Source organism: Acomys minous (genome assembly GCF_964271855.1).
Source record: "Acomys minous genome assembly, chromosome: 15".
NCBI lineage: Eukaryota > Metazoa > Chordata > Mammalia > Rodentia > Muridae > Acomys > Acomys minous.
In genome coordinates, this window is record NC_140497.1 from 96,476,891 (window position 1) to 96,497,798 (window position 20,908).

General features: G+C 46.9%; 1 protein-coding gene across 3 annotated transcripts in view; it reads left to right on the plus strand.

Moving 5' to 3' along the window:
• Nucleotides 1-20,908, plus strand: part of RPAP2 (RNA polymerase II associated protein 2) — a 63,892-nt gene that overhangs the window by 4,633 nt on the left and 38,351 nt on the right. For all 3 annotated transcript variants that reach the window (XM_084759453.1, XM_084759452.1, XM_084759454.1), the window contains exons 4-9: nucleotides 1,499-1,597; nucleotides 1,784-1,849; nucleotides 4,222-4,310; nucleotides 14,071-14,106; nucleotides 15,655-16,555; nucleotides 20,066-20,160. In XM_084759453.1, coding sequence (XP_084615579.1) covers nucleotides 1,499-1,597; nucleotides 1,784-1,849; nucleotides 4,222-4,310; nucleotides 14,071-14,106; nucleotides 15,655-16,555; nucleotides 20,066-20,160 — 1,286 coding nt within the window. The remainder of the gene's footprint in view (nucleotides 1-1,498; nucleotides 1,598-1,783; nucleotides 1,850-4,221; nucleotides 4,311-14,070; nucleotides 14,107-15,654; nucleotides 16,556-20,065; nucleotides 20,161-20,908) is intronic.

The window sequence follows — 20,908 nt, forward strand, 5'->3', positions numbered from 1 at the left end:
CACGCTGTGTGCTACACAGGGCAGAGAGGTGGAGAAGTGACTCCGGCCCTTATGAGGGGCCCAGAAGATCGTGAGTGGATCCCACACATTGGACAGTTGGGAGTTTGATTTTGCATTGCTTTGATTTGATTGTGACTGTGCCCTGAGTTTCACCTCTTGAAGTAAGAAAGTATTTTACTGGAGCCCGCAGTTGAGAGACTGAATTTTAAAAGACTTTGGATTTTTAAAAGAGATTGGCTATTTTAAAGGGACTGAAATCTTAAAGTGTTTGAATTTGTCAAGACTGTTGGACTTTTAAAGTTATGTATGTTTTTAATGCGAGATACTGGGAAGGCAGAGTGTGGCTCTATAGTTTGTGTGTGTGTGTGTGTGTGTGTGTGTGTGTGAATTTGACACAACTAGAGTCATCAGAAAGGAGGGAGCATCAGTGGAGGAAATGACTCCATCAGATCCAGCTGGAAGGAGTTTTCTAAATTACTGACCAATGGGGAAGGGCCCTGCCCACTGTGGGTGGAGCCGTCTCCCTGGGCAGGTAGTCCTGGGTTCTATATGGAAGCAGGCTGAGCCAGTCAGTAAGCAGCACCCTCCATGGCTCCAGTTTCCTGCCCTGTTTGATTTCCTGTCCTGACTTTCTTTGGGGATGAGTAACAATGTGGAAGTGTAAGCTGAATAAACCCTTTTCTTCTCAATTTTTTTTTTTTGGTCATGGTGTTTCATCAGAGCAAGAGAAACCCAAGTGTCTTGTATGTGTGTACATTTACATGTGTGTATTATATGTGTGTGGTGCCCAGAGTCCAGACATGTTCATTAGATCCCTTGGAACTGGTGTTACAGGTAACTGTGATGTGCTCAACATGAGTGCCAGGCGCCCAACTCAGGCCCCTCTGCAGGGGCCGTACATGCTCATGACTGTTGAGCGCTCTGTGTGTGTGTGTGTGTGTGTGTGCGCGCGCATGACACAGGAATGTGAACCTGTGGAGTCCATAAGAGGGCACCAGCTCCTCAGGGCCTGAGTTACAGCAAGTGTGAGCAAAATCAGCTTCTCTCACAGAGCAGTGAGCATTGCTGAACACTGAACCATCTCTCCAGCCTCCAAAGTAAAGTAAAATTTCTTTGTACTATTGAAATCTTTCATTCATTTTTTAGTCCTTACATACAGATAACATGATGCATGAGAATTAATTTCTAAAAATGTACATAGTAAGATGGCTATAGTTACATATAATGTATATTTAAATTTATTTTTATCATATTAGTGTGGGAGGAGCGCATGAGCCATGACTCACAGGTGCCACAGCATGTGTGTGGAGGTCTGAAGACAGCGCTGTAGCTTCAGTTCTGTCCTCCCCTCGTGGGTCCCAGAGATGGCAGCAGGCACCTTTTACCCTGGAGCCATCTGGGCAGGCAGAAGTCATAAAATGACATAATGTCACTGTCTGTCAGACATGCTCCTCTGGTCCTGACGGTCCATTGGGAATGCCCTTTCATTTCTCCACAGGGGGTGCTCATCACGCCTGCTCACTATGGTGACGTTGTGGAGGAGCGGGCCATCCTCAAACTCTGTGGCTACCCTGTATGTCCGAAGAAGCTAGGCGTTGTAAGTACTTTTCTTTCAAGTGTATGTATTAATGTTTACAAAATACATCATAGTATGGGAAATAATGAACTAATAATAGCTTGGGTTGGCCACAGGTATTAACCATAGATGACTTGATTGTGTCTGACATAAAGCTTGTGTTCCTTACTTAAATTCTTTTGTAAATTATACTTTATTTTTCTTTAGATACCGAAACAGAAATATAAAATTTCCACCAAAACCAATAAAGTCTATGATATTACTGAAAGAAAGGTAAGTTCAAAAGCTGTCTAATGTGGCAGTTAATTTTTAAATGACATTAAATAGAACTTTTAGTACTTACTTAAAGTTTGCCTGTTAGAAAACAGCTATATTAACAGGTTGTTCTAGTAAAAGCTGAGGTCTGAGAAGGCTCCTTGCTTGAGCTTTAATAAGACTTGAAGCAGCCCGGGTGGTGCGCACACATGTAATCCCAGCACTCGCGAGGCAGAGCAGGCAGGTCCCTGTGAGTTTGATGCCAGCCTGGTCTACAAAGTGAATTCCAGAACAGCCAAGGCTGCACAGAGGAACCTTGCCTTGGGAGATGGGTAGGAAGACGTGAAGCTAGGCGTGGACGAGGCAGGAGAGCCTCCGTTAGTTTGCCTTCCTTTTCCTTAGACTACCGCTGTAGCTATGAAGTTGTAGGAAATACAACTTTACACTTTTCCTTTGTTTCCTCATTTTTCTAATGAACAAAACTTCTAAAGTTTAATACAGGAAGGTTTACTAACTTTTCATATGTGGTCTAACTTTCTGCTCAAGTTCACACACTCCCATGCGATTCTGAGAGAGGTCTTTGTCCACCTGCTTTGACTCGGGTGGGTCAGTTCTCACACAGCAGACTGTGCGGCTGGCCTCCAGCTGCTGCTCTCCTCCCTCCCTCCCTCCCTCCCTCCCCGACAACAGTCCTGTCTCCACACATGAAGGGTTCGCACATGTGACTAATCTGCTCCTGGCCCATCCTTCTTACCACAGTTAATTGCCTTATATTTATACCAACATGCACCTCACATTTTTAAATGTTTAGATCTTCTGGGGGAGAGAGGTAGCCCCGAGAAGCCTATCGTGGACTCAGTTTTGCACCCTGAAGTGGGGAAGGCTGGGCTCAGACCCAGAGCCTCTTATATGCAGGAACTCTGAAAACATTGTAAAGTGAAATAAACCAACACAAATAAACATCATATTTATAGCAGAATGGTGCTTGTCAAAGAAGTTAGGGGAAAAAAGTTACTATTTCATGGTTATAGAGTTTCGGTTTTGTATGCTAAGAATTCCAAAGATAAATACTGAAGAGAGTTGTACAGCACTGTGAACGTAACATCGCTGCACTGTGCACTGAGTAGCTGGGTTGTGGCATTGCCTGCAGCCGTGCACCAGAGGCAAAGGCGAAAGGGTGGAGAGCTTGAAGCCAGCTGGGCTGCACAACAAAACTCTCTGAAAAAGAAAAGACAAGGAGGCAGAGGCAGGTGGATGGATCTCTGAGTTCAAGGACACACACACACACAAAACAATTAAAAAGTGGAAGTATTAAAGATAGTCTTTTTTTTTTTTTTGGTTTTTTTATGAGAGAGGGTTTCTCTGTGTAGCCTTGGCTGTCATGGACTCGCTTTGTAGACCAGGCTGGCCTTGAACTCACAGAGACCCGCCTCCCTCTGCCTCCCGAGTGCTGGGATTAAAGGCGTGCGCCACCACGCCCAACTAAAGATAGTCTTGAAAAGTGTTTTATTAAGGCGGCTGTGGTGGTTCAGCCTGAAACCCCAGCCCTTGGGTGGCCTGCACAACAGGAATGCCACAAATTCAAGGGCAGCCTATGCTACACAGTGAGTTTTGGGCCAGTCTGGGGTACAAAAGTGAGACCCCCCATCTCATTATATATATTAAAGTTTATAACATTTAAGTGGTAGCAGAAAAATCAAACAATTCACTTGTGCATAAGGAAGAATATATACTAACAGCGTGGAGCATAGCTGCCCTCTGTGGCGCTAAGGATGGAACCAGGGGCCTTGCAGGGGCGGGACGAGTGGCCGGCCCTGTTGTGACCCAGTCCAGGGTGCACTGCTGCACAGCGGAGAGCCAGGTCGTAAAAATGTGACTTTGAACAAAAAGAAAGGAGACATGAACACATGGCCACACCCCATCTAGATAAACCTCAGAACCGGCCACACTGTCTGGTTTACAGGGGAAGCAGGTGGGTGGTGACCAAAAGCAATGGTGAAAAAAGACTTTCTGATAGTGTTTACCCCTGGGGAACACAGAAGGCGATGCAGTTGGCGGGGCCACACAGCCATCAAAGGTCCTGTCCTTTATGCTCAACCTTGTGTGGTAGAGCCTGTGGGATTTTGGTTTTTTGTTTGTTTGGTTTTGGTTCTCTGAGACAGCCCTGGCTGTCCTGCACTCGCTCTGTAGACCGGGCTCTGTGAGTTCGAGGCCAGCCTGGTCTACACAGAGATGGGCCTGCCTCTGCCTCCCAAGAGCTGGAATCACAGGCGTGCGCCAGCACCTGGTTCCGGGGTTTGTTCTGTCTTTGATGTTCACAGTCGTGTTCTCTGTGTGTAGGTTATGTTTCAAAACAGAAAAATAATGAACTAATTTTATTTTTTTTTCAGTCTTTCTGCAGCAATTTTTGTTACAAAGCATCTAAATATTTTGAAACACAGATTCCCAAAACTCCAGTGTGGCTTCGAGAGGAAGAGAGGTAATTCAGTCTTTGTCTTGTTTGTACCGCTAGTCAGCAGCCTTTGCTTTTGACATGGCTGAGAGCGGGCGTGGTTTTCTGTATACCGTCACATTTTACACGCCGTAGCTGTGAGGAAACAGTTATGTCTAGGCACAGTTACTAAGACTTTAAATGGAAAATCTTACATGCAGACATTTTTTTCTCTAATGTTGTAATTTTAATCACAAGCCTGGAACTTTGATTCCGGCTCTTGCTCTGGCATGGCTTCTGAACTCTGCTTACATAACCACCCTGATTTAAAGTGCTAGCTTCTGCAGAGCACGAGCTCCTGCAAATCTGGCCAACCTTGCCTTGCTGCTATGATGCCAGGCTTTATTACAATAAACCCTGACTTTAAAGAAAGCCAGTAAAAAAAAAGTATCTCCTTGTTAAAAAGTTTGTGGTCACCACAGGGCTTTTGCCTTGGGAAATAATTAAACACGTGAAGTATTATACTGATGCAGAATTTGAAGAGATTGTATGGACGGACGCTCCAGATACAGGCTTAATGAAATGGGTGTCCTCCTCAATGCTGTGTCTGAGGAGCGCGCCAGCCCTGTTACTTGTGGTCAGTCAGTGAAGACGGAGTGCCGAGTAAATGCAGTTAGGTCTGAAGAGATGCAGTTGACTCAAACAGGGACAGCCTTAAAGTCCATGCCTTAAGAAGGCGTAGGACAGGACTCAGCCCAGCAGCGCAGTGGCCGCCATGCCAGCCCCTCTGAGGGCTGATTCCCTTCTTACCCTTTCTGCCACCAGCCTTTGGCCTTGAGCTGAACTAATAGACTAGATTGGTCATTTCAGCACTAGCTGCAGCTTGCTCGTCTAGAGGGTTAAGAACAGCGCTGGCTATGGTGAGCAGGACTCACAGCTGCCTTGGGCTTTACTGTTTCACCAAAACTGCCATCAGTGAGATGATCCCAGCAGCAGCAGCAGCAGCAGCAGCAGCAGCAGCGCATTGCACTCCCATTGGACGACGCCCAGTGGCCTAAGTTATGCTTGTCTTTTGTTTACAAAGACACCATCTCTAATCTAAACAATACTTTTTAAAAAAAGATTTTATTTATTATGTATACAGTGCTCAAAGGCCAGAAGAGGGCACCAGATCTCATTATAGTTGGTTGTGGGCCACCATGTGGTGGCTGGGAATTGAACTCGGGACCTTTGGAAGAACAGACAGTGCTCTTAACCTCTGAGCCATCTCTCCAGCCTCTAGACAATACTTTTAATGTACAGAGTATGCAGTATTCACATGCATGTAAGTACATACATATTCATGTCACCATTATGTACCTGGCAAGACACACGCAGGCACATGCATAATCATATCACTGTATATGTATCTGGCAAGACACACGCAGGCACATGCATATTCATGTCACCATATATGTACCTGGCAAGACTCACACAAGCACATGCATATTCATGTTACTGTATATGTATCTGGGAAGACACAGGCAGGCACATGCATGTTCATGTCACCATATATGTACCTGGGAAGACGTGCACATTTATGTTCACACATAAATCTCAACCTGCAAATTTAATAGTAAATGCATGAGTGAAACAATATTTAGTAACTTTACTGAGTGTGTATAAGATACATTTATGACATTACTTAATGACAAACTATAAACAAAAGAGAAAAACTATGGGAGTAGGTTGGGGTCTTGAGCAGTGGCTTCACTAAGCTGGCCCTCTCTTAGCTGTTGTTTTACTGTCTAGTTTTCCAGTTATCAATATCTACTATAACCTGAAAATACTAGATAGAAGACTCCAGCATTAATTCCTAAGTTTGAGTTATGAGCCATTCTGAATAGCACAATAAAAACTCGTACCCACTGCTCCTCCTTGCTCAGGGCATGAGTCAGCCCTTTTCCAGTGTGAGCACACGGTACACAGCTCATGAAGTTAGGCGTGAGCCTTGGAGCCTTGGGTGTGTCCCTCGTGGATTAGAGGACACTGGTGTGCATGGTTGAAAAGCAAGGTCACAACAGCTGAGAAGAAAATCTTACATTCGCTCTTATCCTGAAACCTTAAAAACGAATAAGAGAGCGGGCATCAGGGCAAAGTGGTGACCAGATGGCTTTGATTGTTGAACCACTGCAGGGTGCAGGTGTGCAGCTTAGCTGGGGCCTGGCTTTGAGCAGCTAACTTTACCTGGTAAGAATAAATGACACACACAGTTTTCAAGTACTGGGAGCTGTCAGGTGTCACGCCTGGGGCCTTTTACGTGGTAGTCAAGGACACCTAGTACACACTTGCTTTATGTGGTAGTCGAGGACACCTAGTACACACTTGCTTTATGTGGTAGTCGAGGACACCTAGTACACACTTGCTTTATGTGGTAGTCGAGGACACCGAGTACACACTTGTTTCACGTGGTAGTCGAGGACACCGAGGACACACTTGTTTCACGTAGTAGTCGAGGACACCGAGGACACACTTGTTTCACGTGGTAGTCGAGGACACCGAGGACACACTTGTTTCACGTGGTAGTCGAGGACACCGAGGATACACGTCTGTGGAGCAGAGCTGGATCTGCTCAAGGCTTTGGTTTAGGTGGTGAATTGAAAGAATCACAAAGCTTAAAGGACCACAGTCCCTCTGCGGCCTTTCAGAAACAGCCCATTTCCCGGGCTGGTGGGAGGCTCTGAGTGAGGCCAGGATTGCGCACTCTGACTAGCTAACGGGACTCAGTAGAGGGTCAGTTTAAGGCTTCCTCTTGCAGTCTTCTAACTTCTGGTCCATTCTCAGTCTGGGTGCCTCAGTGTTGACTGATACATATACTCTTGGCCATGTGGCCATGCTGTACTCAATGAATCCACTAGAGGTCACTGTTGTTGCTGAGGTTTAAATGTGTTGCTTCCTTTAGAATAAGTAGCAGCCCTTAGTGTTTGATGCAGTCTTTTATCTTAAAATATAGGCATGCGTTGCACAAATTATAAATCCATTCTACTAAAAAATCTGACTGCAGTGAATTATGACGTTCTTAATAGTCTAATATATGCATATAACTTGAAAACAGGAACTACGTGTCTAGTTATTTTCTAGCACTTATGTTACTGCTGGCCATGTGCCTCGCTTGTCCCTCGCTGTTTGAAGAGCATGTTCGTCCACTCTGGCTCAGGGTGTTAGTTGTTTTAGTATCAGAAAACCTTTTCTTAGCCCTGGATCACAGTTCCTCGTTTGTAAAAGTAGAAGTTTGTGGTTTTATTAGACCCGTTCTTGTTTTTTATCAGAATGAGACCAGGTAGACTTGAATTGTCTTGATGCAGGCTCTGATTTAGGAATCCAGACTAGTTGGAATGCTTTCGTTTATAAAGGTGAAGGCTGATGGAGGACTGGGCCAGAGTTCTACATGAGAACAAAAGCCAGAGCCATTGTATGTGTTTGAATCCTGGCACATCATGGTCTTACACCAATAGAAACAGAATATTAAACCTGACCCAGTTTGATCTCTCATAAATTATTGTGAATACTAGGATATATTTATTAGATTATAAAATCCCCAAGCATTGTAGTATCATATTCATAACTTTGTGTAGAGGAATTTTAATTCAGAATGTGGCTCTTCTGGCAAGAGATCACATCTAAACACCTTCTAGGTGCATGTGATGTGGCTGGAATACAGACACGCCTTTAGTCCCAGGAGACAGCGACAAGCAGATCTGAGTTCCAGGCCAGCCTGGTAGAGAGCAAGTTTGAGAAAAAGAAAAGCTTAGGTCCAGGCGTGGTGGTGCACGCCTTTAATCCCAGCACTCAGGAGATAGGCGTGCAGATCTCTGAGTCCTGGTCAGGCAGTTCAGTGAGCTGAGAGGCAGCGCAGTGGAGCTGAGTTCGTGGCAGCTCAGCTCATGGGATCCAGAGGCAGTTTTTACTGGGAGAGTTTTACAGACTGGACACAGGTGAAGACAGAATGAGCCAGAGAATGAGAAGGAGCCAGAAGATTAGAACAGACTGCTAGAGTTAGTTTGAGGCCAAGCAGAGCAGTCCAGTCAGAAGCTAAGAGAAGCCAGTTTGAACCAGTCAGCTTGGAGAGGAGTTTGAGCCAGAACAGCTGAGTTGAACCAGCCAGCCAGAGCTCAGAAAGAATTAGAAAGGGTGAGCTTATTCAGGAGTAAGTCTCTTAGGCTGAAAACATTCTAGGCCTAGGTTAAATTGTACAGAGGCCAGAAGCTTCCAGGACTAGGCCTAGATTAGCAGGAGGCACTAAGCCTACCAAGGTGACAATTAAATCAGGCAAATTAAAGTTAGTCTTACAACTTGGTGCCTCAATTAAGTTTGCTGTTTCTCTTGCTGATATATTAGAGTTAGGAAGATTCATTAAGTATATGAAAAAATATCTAAAATTAAAATACATCCTTAAGCACTGGGGGACAGTGCCTCTCACAGAGCATCTGCCAGAGGCAGACCGTGAGTTAGAGCTCTGTGGTTCACAATGTACGATGTGTCTCAGATTGTGACTTAGAAATTGCTTGCCCAGCTGGTGGCCACAAACAAACCACACACAGTTCTGATGATGAAGCAGGTCATGGATTCCTGTATGGTTTTATAAATGCAGAGTTTGACAGAGCTTGGAAGATAAAATTTCTAGAATTATGTGCTAAATCTATAAGGGAAGGACAAATGTTAAAAAGCAAATTGTGTTTTTAGATATGAAATTTGGGTAAGTGGTTAAGCTGACAGGGCTAAGTGTGTCGTGTGGCAGAGTCAGGGGTTTGCACATGTCGGTTCTCAGCGCGGAGCCTCGTCAGAGCAGCTGCCTCTGCTGTGAGCAGAGCAAGAGGGTCTCAGAATGTCCGACATTTGAGTCCTACCTGCCTCGGAAGCACTAGGCTGCCCGCTGTGTTGATTCACATGGTACGCACATGTGTGAACATATCTACATGATGTTTGGGGCATATATTATTTCTGTTTTAGATTCACTTGGCTAAAGTTAAAGTTATCTAGAGCAAGGTGTGGCGGCGTCATACACCTGTGCTGAGGCAGCAGGGTAAGGAATTGGAGATCGTTCTCCACTACATGGTAAGCTCGTGGCTGTGTCATGTCTCTAAAAAACCAAAATATAAAGATAATACATTAATCATCAACATACTTTAGTGAAAATAAGATAAAGCACTTATGAACAGCCATTTTGAAAGCATTCTTTGAGAAGGGTAGTTGCTAGTTTTGTGTTTTTAATTTTGGTTCCAGAACTGTCACCAGGGCAACATAACTCATGAAGAAGTTAGCATGAAAACAGCCTTTTTAACACAAAGAGAATTTTAACTTTACCCAAGTAAGGATAGAAAAGGCAGTGTATCCTGTTTCTTCATTGTCTATTAAATGCCACATAACAAAAATAAACCTCCTGTCAGTTGTAGTTTAGTACCAATGGACCAACAGAGGTATTCCTTATTCCCTCAGTATATCGCCTAGTAACAAGGTTGATTGTGAAACTCTATCTATATAAAGTCAGAGAGATTAGAAGAAGGACAGTAGGATTTGTAAAGTATGTTTAGTCCCTACAAAAGGAACAAACCAAAGGTTTTGTCCTCAAGTTTGTTTGTTTGTTTTTGTTGTCTTATTTTGGTTTGGTTTTGGGGGTGTTTTCCTCACGCCAGAGGCAGCATCAGGTGGAATATCCTTAGAGTCTGAATGAGGCCTGAGTTCTGATCTTGACTTACTGTTGGCTGTGCAGCCTCAGGTCAGCCACTTCTGAAGCCTCACTTCCTCCCTTACCCATAAAAACAGCTGGAAGTTGGAGATGAAAGAAATAGTGCGCAGGCCACGAGGCAGTCTAGTCAGGAGGCACTGCCAGCCGCAGCAGCGGTGGTAGCTGGACAGACGCCTGGATGTGCTGTCCATTCCTGGTTTGCCTGGCCTTGCTAGACAGGTTCCACCTCCCAGCTGAATCCTAGGCCCCTTTACACAATTTTAAAAACTTAGACCCTCAGGGCAGGGGCTTCCGGTGGGGATTAGCTTACCTTAGTTGAAGTGGGAGATCCGCCCACTGTAGCTATCACCTTCGCTGGTTGGATCTTGGGCTGTATGGGTGGAGAAGGCAGCCTGTGCTGGAGCAATCCCGTCTCTGCTCTGCTTCCTGGCTGGATGCCGTGGCCCAGGCTGCCTGGAGCTCTGCTTCTGAGCTGCCTACAGTGAAGTCTGGAGCCAAGAGCCAGAATAAGCCCTTTCTCCCCTGAGTTGCACATTTGTCATAGCAATATGGAAGAAACGCGAACCTGTGCAGCACACAGTCCGTGCTTACTGTGTGCTGATGTCCTCAGAGGCTGCCAGGCACAGCAGTGTGAGCCTGTGCTCCCGGCTGCTGAAGGCTAGGCAGCACCAGTGATGCCTCAAGTTGAAGACCTGCTTGATCCACATAACGTGATCTCTTTTCAAAGAAAGGAACCCACAAAATGAAAGTCACACTAGCTTAGATTGTGTTGATGGTATGACATGTTTGGTCTGCTTGTCCCTGGACTCAGCCGTGTTTGGAGTGTGCTCTTGCTTGGAACTTACTGCAGTCAGAGCTTCCCTCCCTCTCTGACACAGCTGTCACTCAGCTGTGTGACCTTCCTCTGACCTCTGTCTCCCCCAGCTCTGGCCGCCCGGGCTGACAGACTGGCTCTTCCATATCTGCTTTCTCAGGCTGTGGTCAGCACTTACAGTGTCGCTCCCAAGGTCCAGTTGTCCTTTTTGTTTTTTCCAGTACTTGGATTGCTGAATATTACCGAGAACGTTGTGAGGACCGTTAGCAGTTTAGGTAGAGCTTCCCTTTACTGTGGTCACCCAGGTGCTCTGTAACTCAGGGGCGGGGGATATGGAGGGGCAGCAGTGTGCACGAGGGCATGTGGCTTGTGTGCAGAGGTTGGGGTGCATCATCTGGAGCCAGGCATGCTGGCTCACACCTGTATGCTGGCTCACACCTGTATGCTGGCTCACGTCTGTATGCTGGCTCATATCTGCATGCTGGCTCACATCTGTATGCTGGCTCATATCTGTATGCTGGCTCACGCCTGTATGCTGGCTCACATCTGCATGCTGGCTCACATCTGTATGCTGGCTCACATCTGCATGCTGGCTCACATCTGTATGCTGGCTCACATCTGTATTCTGGCACCTGAGAGGCTGAGGCAGGAGACGCATACACTCAAGAACAGCCCGAGATACAGAAAGACTCTCAGCCGCCCATGGTGGCGCACGCCTCTAATCCCAACACTCGGGAGGCAGAGGCAGGCGGATTGCTGTGAGTTCGAGGCCAGCCTGGTCTACAAAGCGAGTCCAGGACAGCCAAGGCTACACAGAGAAACCCTGTCTCGAAACCCCCCTCCAAAAAAGACTCTAAAAAACGATAGATACACAACCACATACGTACATACGTATATACATTAACCCCCACCCACCCAGGGGCATCTGGGGTCGGAGCTCATGTCTTCTGCGTCCCTTTGGCCACAGTCACGGCTGTACTACACTTCCCACTGGTTTGTTACTGCCTGCACGTTCAGATTTCCTGCTGGCATTGCCTCTGGTGTGCCCACTGCTGTGCCCACGCACATGAGTGCACTGCCATCCCTGCCAGCACTGGCTCTTCCTGGCTTCTCATTTCTTTCTCCTCGTTGCAGAGTGCTCTGTTCTGTTACTCGGTTTTGCCTTTCTCCTAGGCCTGACTTGATGATTTAGTCCATTCTTTCTTTTAGATTGATTCCTTTTACTCTGCTAGTTTACCACCGAAGTAGTTAGCGCTGATCTCAACAAGAGCCATTAAAGACAAGCAATGGGTGTAGATCCCAGGAGACAGAGGGTTGATAACAGGATGAGAGGTCTGGAACTGAAGATAACGAGTGCAGATCTTCTTTATGTGTCGGGCTGCGCTGTCCGCATGTGTCCCGTGTGCCGTGCGCATGTGCCATCTAGTCCAGAAGATCTCACCAGATTCCTTGAGACTGGTGTTACAGATGGCTGAGAGGCATCGTGTGGGTGCTGGGAATCAAACCCAGGTCCTCTCTCTGGAAGGGCAGCCAGTGCTCTTGTTCTGTTTTGTTTGAGACAGGGTTTCTCTGTGTAGCCTTGGCTATATCACACTCACTCTGTAGACCAGGCTAGCCTCCAACTCACAGAGATCCACCAGCCTCTGCCTCCTGAGTGCTGGATTACAGGTGTTCGCCACCACAGTGCCCGGCTGCAGCCGATGCCCTTACCCTCCGCGCCGTCTCTCCAGCCTGCACTCGCTGGCCGGCATGTTTGCCCTGCTTTGCATTCACTTGCTTTTCTTCTTTCTGTGAAACAGCCACCGCTGGCCTTGAGCTTGCTCTGTAGTCAAAGATGATCTTGAACTTTTTTTATTTGACACAACATTCTGAGGAGACAAAACTCACATGTCTGCTCATCCCATATAGGGTCCCAGGGCAGACCAAAGTGTGAACACCACCCAAGTCCAGCGTGGTGAGCCAGTGAGCTTGATCAGGGTTACTTACAGGAGCAGAAGTGCCTCAAAGACAGCTGAAACCCAGAGCACCCTGCAGCGCCTGCAGCAGCTCCATTGGAGAGCATCCTTCCAAGGGACTCAGTCTAAGCCTCTTCCAGGCAGCTGGGCCGGTCTCAGAGACCTCTTTGCAGCTTGGTGTGTCTCGGAGAGATGCTCTGCAGTTTTTACTGCTTACTCTGGGGGGCGGGGCCTAGCAATCTGGTCACTCTCAGGGACTTCCTGGCTGTTTCCGAGCTGTTGACCATCTGGTTTGAGGAGCTTCCCTGCAGGATAGAAAGTTTGTCTCTCAGAGGAAAGTGCTACACCACCACTTCTGATCCTCCTGCCTCTGTCTCCTAAATGTTGGATTATGGCATGCACTGCCATACCCTATCAGTGCAGTGGTGGGGATTGAACCCAGGGCTCTGCGTACTTTAGGCAGGTCTGCCAACAGAACTACATCTCCAACCCAGTATTTTCCTCTTGAAGAGCGCTTCCCTTTTCATCATTCATGATGGTCAAATGTGGTTTCTGACAGTGTATATCCAAATGGTTCACAGAGTTAAGTTTAACTTACTTGATTAGTACAAGGGCTGGAGAGGTGCCTTAGTGGGCACGAGCACTTCGCAGCTCTTGCAGCAGATCCTGGGTCAGTTCCCGTAACAACGTGACAGCTCACGGCTCTCTGGAACTCCAGCTCCAACTAATCTGACAGCCTTTTCTGACATCTCTAGGCAGTGCGCATGCACAGGGCACAAATACTCATGCAAGCAAAACACAGTCTTAAAAAGCCAAGTCTGGTAGCACCTTGATCCAGCACTGGGCTGTGAGTTCAAGGCCTTCATAGTACAGCATGGTTGCTGTCTCAGGAGCTGGGCTGGCCGGGTAAGAACTGCAGTGTAGGCCCGCCCTAAGGAGCAGGTGGATCAGTTAAGAACCCAACTTGAGCGTATGTGAAGTAAAACATTTAGTTCTAGCATAATAGTAAAAGGTAATAGTTTCAGCAATAGACTAAATAGCATGGTAACTGTATTCATTGGAGCTGACGGTGACTGGAACTTAGAGAAGAGGGTGGTTTGCTTTTGCCACATTGTAAGTATAAAACAAAAACTCCAATTGTAGGTTTCTGTGCATGTATTTTACAGAACTTTGTCCTTTTTTTTTTTAATTTAAGGAAGAAAAACCTCTTCATATGAATCACTCCTTTAATTATATTTCCTGTGCAGTGCACTTATAGTAGACTCTTGAACCTGTCAGCTGCCTTCAGTTTCCTCTTTCTGTGTTTTGTTCCAGGCCTCCTGATTTTCAGCTGCTAAAGAAAGGACAAAGGTTCGTTCGAGTCAGTTTCACTGACCTGAGGGGCCAGGTGGCTCGAGCGCTGGATTTCCTGTGCTAGCGTGCCACAAAGAAGTGTGTGACATGTTCAGCGTTTTCTTTTGTGAGGGGAAGGTGATTTGTTTGATCTGTCTGATTTATTGTACAGCTGTCCCACTGAGCACATCTAATTGAACCTGTTGACACAGACACAAACACAGCCCCCATCTCAGATACTGTCCTTTGTTAGAGAGGTCGTGCCTAGTACATTTGGACAAAGGGTTTATGGTCTTATTTTATAGGTTTTTAAGATATTAGTGTTAATTATTTGAAATAATGTCTAAAGTGTTAATATAAAATGCAGGTTGTAGGTTTTTGGTTTTTCCTGATTCCACTTGTTAGATCTTCATAGTGTTTGCTCAACTATAGCAATCTCTCAGAAGTTTAAATATCTAGGTTGCTAATCACAGCCTTAGTGTGTTCAGCACACGTAAGAGACACTTGTTTATTATGGACACCTTTATGGATTTAACCTAGTATCGAATGTAATTCCCTTAAAACCTCAGGAGAAAAAGTGAGATACGAAAGATTCTAACTCTTTTAAAGATTTCTTTCATTTTTCTATATGTATATAAGTGTTGCCCTGTGCATGTCTGTGCACTGACTCAGGGAGGGCAGAGGATGGCACCAACCCCCTGAACTAGAGTTATGGACAGTTGTGAGACACCTGGGTCCTCTGGAAGAACAGGTGCTGTTAACCACAGACAGGCCCTTCCAGCCTGTATTCTGGTTTTTTAAAGTTAAACTTTCTTTTCTTCTTTTCCAAGTCACTTGCCTAACGATGTAGGTTAGATTTTAGTTTCAACAACAAAAACAACAGCTCTATGTGATCCTGAAAGTTTTGAAATTCTGACCATTTTCTGTGTTCGCACTGTGGCCTTGCCTTCAGCTCTTTGCTCCCTCAGCTCTGCCCTCCCACTTGCCACAGCGCTTCTAGACAGGGTCAGGGCTCGGGGCGCAGGCATACCTGAGGTCTCCGCATGACCTGGACGAGCTCCTGTTTTGTCTTCACTCCTTCAGAATTCTAAATCGAATTTAAATTTAATCTAAAAATGGAAAGATGCAATCAGAGAATAGATGCTGTTTATTGTTTGCATTTGTGAGTTTTCAGATTTAAGCTTCTCTCATTGACTGATGTTGATGTGCCAATTTCTTTTTGTGTTTTTTATTACGTGGAATTTTCTGTGTAATGGTTACCCAGAACTAGAAGACAGTAAACTTTTTTTTTAAAGCAGAGATTAGAATTGTTGAATAGGATAGAGTCTTTAAGTGTTAGAGGGATTGAATTGCACAGTGTTAGGTAGAAGCAAAAGACAGCTGGAGAAGAACTCTGTGAAACAGGGGTGAGGTACGGGTAAACCAAAGCCTCTGAGACTTGTGTGTGAGAGACTCTAAGTCAGGCTGTGTCTAAGGAGCAGAAGCTTTTCCTTTGGAGATTCCACAATGTAACTTGAGTGCCTGTGGTCGTGGCTGTGATTGGCTTGCCTGTCTTTCCTCACACAGTGGCTGTTCTGGGGAAGCCGTTCAGTTCTTCAGTGAAGCCGTTTCAGCCGCAGATATAGAACCTACATCGTCCAACTCTTGGAGTGACCGCACCAGTGATGACGAGCAAGGCTTTGTTTCTTCCCTTCTACCGGGAAACAGACCAGAGGCAGCAGATACGAGACCACAGCCGTACACAGAAGGCGGCACAGTGAGAAAGAAGGCTGCTCCGAGAGGGACCCCCAAGCACGGGGAGCAGCCGCTGGCAGAGGTCACTGAGCGGCTGGGTGATTGCAGGTTAGATAGCCAGGAGAAAGTGTCTGCTGGTAAACTTCCTGTGAAGAAAGAAAATACTCAGATTTCTTCCCCTGGCCCTTTGTGTGAAAGATCAAACACTCCAGCAGTCTCTGAAAGTCGACACAGCGCATCGGAAGTTACTCTCGTAGGCATAAGCAAGAAGAGTGCCCAGCACTTCAGGAGCAAATTTGCCAGATCCAGCCAGGGTTCCAGGTCAGCGTCTGGTTCGGTGCAGGTGTGCCCTGAAGTTGCAAAGGCAAACTTACTTCGAGTTCTAAAGGACACTTTGACTGAATGGAAGACTGAAGAAACACTCAGGTTTTTGTATGGCCAGGATCATGCCTCTGTGTGCCTGAAACCCTCTTCAGCCTCAGAGCCTGGCGAGGAACTTGATGAAGATGACCTTAGTTGTGACCCAGGTGGCCGTGGCGCTGCCCTGAGCCAACCTCAGAACAACCTCGGGGAGACACTGCCCTTCAGCGGCTCAGACACAGCCATTAAGCCATTGCCAAGTTATGAGAGCTTGAAAAAAGAAACCGAACTGCTGAATCTGAGGGTCAGGGAGTTCTACAGAGGGCGCAGCTTTTTAAATGAAGAAACTACCAAGTCGCAGGACCCAGGAGAGGTAAGTCTCCACGATGAGGTTTTTAGGCTGCTCACTTTGGGAGAACTCAGCAAAGCAGATCTGGGAGCGCGTCTCCTGCTTTGCAGCGTTTCTGCAGAGCCATTGCCTAGACGGGAGCTGTGTTTCTAGGTGATGTCTGCTTAGCATATCCATCTGAAATACTACAGATATGGCCGGAGAGGTGGCTCCTGGGGGAAGGTGCCTGCTGCCTAAGCTTGAGGAGCTGAGGTCACCACCTGCAGTGCACACCCACTGTGTGCATCTAGGCACTGCCAGGAGGGGCGGAGGTCACCTCCTACCGCTCACACCCACTGTGTGCATCTAGGCACTGCCAGGAGGGGCGGAGGTCACCTCCTACCACTCACACCCACTGTGTGCATCTAGGCACTGCCAGGAGGGGCGGAGGTCACCTCCTACCGCTCACACCCACTGTGTGCATCTAGGCACTGCCAGGAGGGGCGGGCAGAGGCCAGCGGGTTCTAGGGCTCCCTGATCAGCCTGTCTAGAGAAACCTCCGAATTCAGTGAGAAACTCCCTAAAAGCTGAGGAGGGGAACAGTGAGAGCAGAAGACATGCACCATTGCTGTCTGGCCCCCACGTGTCACGTGCACCCAGACACATGTGTAAACACCTCACAAGCTCACAAGAGGAAATGTCACAGATGAAAGTACAGTAAAGGCACTTGCTGGCAAGTCATGGATGTAGAGATGTGAATGCCCGCTTTGTCGTGTGCCAGCTTCTTACGCTTCTTTGTCTCCGCTTCCCTGTAAAGGGGACTTGTAGTAGCGTCCATCGTCTGTTTGTTGAGAGCACATCACACACTGATAACTTGGTACACAGACATTATGCATGCAGGCTGAGAGTGCGCTGACAGGAAGGCCTGTGATGCCGCTCAAATGTACTGTCTGGGAATCAGATGTCTTATTTATACTGTATAACTGTGTTACTAAGTGTTACTAAGTTGTAGTGATACCACCCTAAGATTAAACGTACTTGGAGATTTGGAGAGGGGAAGTGGAGCTAGGAAAATATACAGAAATATCTTGGGTCTTTACAGAATTTTTGCCTAACTGCACATCATATTTGAAATCTCAGCATTAATAGTAGACAACACCAAAAACTTACATTGAGCTAGAGAACCGTTGGTCTCTCCCTGCGAGCTGCATAGCTTCCCTCACTCACCGCTGTCTTGCCCTGAGAAGCTTAAAAAGAAAAGATGAGTGTCTGAAGTCCTGACTTTGCTGTAGGACATTTTACAGCTTTTTCATTGGCCTTTGATAGCAAGTGTATAGAGATGGTTGAGTATTTGCACTGCCTGTCCCATGACATCACTACCCAGACCAGGGAGCTGGAGCACCAATGTCGTCCCCACCATCGCTCTTTCCAGGACACAGTCCTGTGGCAGCAGAGGGTGTGCTTGCCAGGTCGAGTAGGCTGTATTTGCCGTATGGTGCTGTTGTGCGTTCCTGCAGTTTATCCTTTCACTATGAGGAGGAGCCCCCGAGGCCCCAGCCTGTGTCCTGTGGGCCCTGAGCCTGCCTTTTGTGTGACTTTCCCTTGGATAGGGACCAGCAGTCCAAGAGAAGCTTCCACCCAGGTCTGCTGTGGGAGGCTGAGCGTGCTAGGATCACTAACACACTGGGCAGCCACAGCTACAGCATGGAGAGTCCCCAGCACTGGGTGACAATTACTAAGGTGGCTCCCAACACCAGCTAGCCCTCCACCTCTTGCAAACTCTAGCACCAAGACCACAGAGCCAGGAGCAAGACGCAGGTGGTGGCCAGAATCTGTGAGGAAATGGTCACTGCCCCCTCCCCCTCGTCAGAGGCCCAGCTGACACGCTGCTAGCCGCAGGCCCTGTGCTTCCTGATAGGCCCTGGTCCTAAGTCATCTGGGAGAGTGTGGCTCTGCTGTCCACTGCCCAGTGCGTGGCTTTCAATGCTGTGTGGCTCAGCTCTGGAGCCTCTGCTGGTCCTTCATAAAGTTCCAGCCATCTGCTACAGTCTGTAAATGTCATTTTTGTTTGTAGACATTGAATGTTTCTGTCTGGGCATTATACAGCACAGCTCTCCACAGCAGTATACCTCCATTATCTGAACCCTGAGGGTTTAGGTTTGATGGGCTGTTGCCCCTGATTTTTGTTATATTGTCTTATTTTATTAGACATCAAACACTATATTAAAATGTTCAAACTGAGCTTACTGATGACGCCTGTAACCCCTGTTTGGAAGGCTGAGGCCGGCTCCTGTGTCTGAAGCCAGCCCGTTGCACACGGGAGGCGTGAGATACTGCTGTCCCTCTCAAGACTGTCAGCAGCCCCACGTCACCATGCTCTCACCGGGAGTTGAGCTGGCTTCCTGGGACGGCAGTCCTCCGGAGTCCGACTTGTTCCTAGAGTGCCTTCCTTCCAGTCTTTCCTCCAGTTGGGAGCATCACCTATAACCCTCCTCTGTGGCGTGCAGTGCCTGTAATTTCTGTAGAAAAACTCTACTCAGCTCCTCAGAATCTGAATTGCCTCTTCCAGGGTTAGCCCAGGCTCTCTCCTGACCTCCAGGGTTAGCCCAGGTTCCCTCCTGACCTCCAGGGTTAGCTCAGGCTCTCTCCTGACCTCCAGGGTTAGCTCAGGCTCTCTCCTGACCTCCAGGGTTAGCCCAGGCTCTCTCCTGGCCTCCAGGGTTAGCTCAGGCTCTCTCCTGACCTCCAGGGTTAGCCCAGGTTCCCTCCTGACCTCCAGGGTTAGCTCAGGCTCTCTCCTGACCTCCAGGGTTAGCCCAGGCTCCCTCCTGACCTCCAGGGTTAGCCCAGGCTCTCTCCTGACCTCCAGGGTTAGCCCAGGCTCCCTCCTGGCCTCCAGGGTTAGCTCAGGCTCTCTCCTGACCGACCCTTTGCAGGGTCTCAGCCTGCGTCCCTCACTACCTTGCCAGCTCCATGCCACTTTCAAACAAATGTGAGATGGGTTTTGTTTTGTGTTTTTGTATGTTTGTGTGTTTTTCTTTCAACTGTCTCATTCCTAATTTATTTTTATGATCTTATCTTTTTTGGATATAGGACTTTGCCACAAGTTCTAATAATGGTTGGTGTTAATCCTTAAGTGCACATTTATGCTGAGTTTAGCAGTTTACAGAAGAGGCAGCTACCTCAGAAGAGGGCAGATGGGCCAGGCAGGTTCCTCAGACTGATGATGACGTCAGCTGATGCCCAGCGTTAGATGTTCTAATTCTCAAGTCTTTTCTAGAAGAGTGAACTGTTCTATTTAATGTTATTGCTTTGCTTGGTTTTTTTGTTTTGTTTTGTTTTGTTTTTGTTTGTTTGTTTTTTTGGTTTTTCAAGACAGAGTCTCTCTGTGTTAGCCTTGGCTGTCCTGGACTCACTTTGTAGACCAGGCTGGCCTCGAACTCACAGCGATCTGCCTGCCTCTGCCTCCCGAGTGCTGGGATTAAAGGCGTGCACCACCACGCCCGGCTCGCTTTGCTTGTTTTTTAAAAAAGCTTATTTTTCTGTTTGCTTTAGAATGGTTTTCCACCTGATCTCAGTTTCCCACTGATTGATTCAAGTTCCCAGAACCAGATTAGAAAACGGATTGTTCTTGAAAAGTTGAGCAAAGTGTAAGTATGGTTGTATCATTCTGATTTTGTAAGAGGTTTATATTAACCCAATATTTTCATGAGTTTGCAATGTACAATTATTATCCTTGAATTCTGAACATTTTTAAAAGATGATTTGAAAAGCTTTCATGAATTTCCTCACTTGAATTTTTTTCCATTTTAAGATTGTATCTTTTCAGATATTTTTCAGTAATAAATCCTTTTTATAGATGACATAAGAATATCATAAGGGGAGAACTAAGATTGTAGAATAGAAAAGCAAGCCACCCCAGGCCTTCCCAAGCCAGCAAAGGAAGAGAGAGACCTTAAGGCCGGCAGGGAGCTCTGTGCCATGGCGGTCAAAGCCCCGGACGCGCCTCGGTTTGCTGCCTTCTATCACCCATTTCCCACTCTGGATGAGTTTCATTCAGTTCAACTTACACTTTGCCTTGAAGCATGCTGTTGTGGGAAGATGGTTCTTAAAACTAGCCTAGTCACCAATAGCACTTCAAATTGCTTTTTTAAAGCCAGGCTTGGTCACTCACATCTATAACCCCAGGCAGGTGGATCGCTGTGAGTTTGAGGCCAGCCTGGTCTACATAGTGAGTCCAGGACAGCCAAGGCTACACAGAGAAACCCTATCTTAAAAAATACAAAACAACAGCAACAAAAATTGCTCTTGTTTCTGTTTTTTTAAAAAAGTTGGCAAGTCTTTTTTACCAGGGTATAAGATCCAGTCTGCCCAGTACTCAGGAGGTAGAGGCAGATG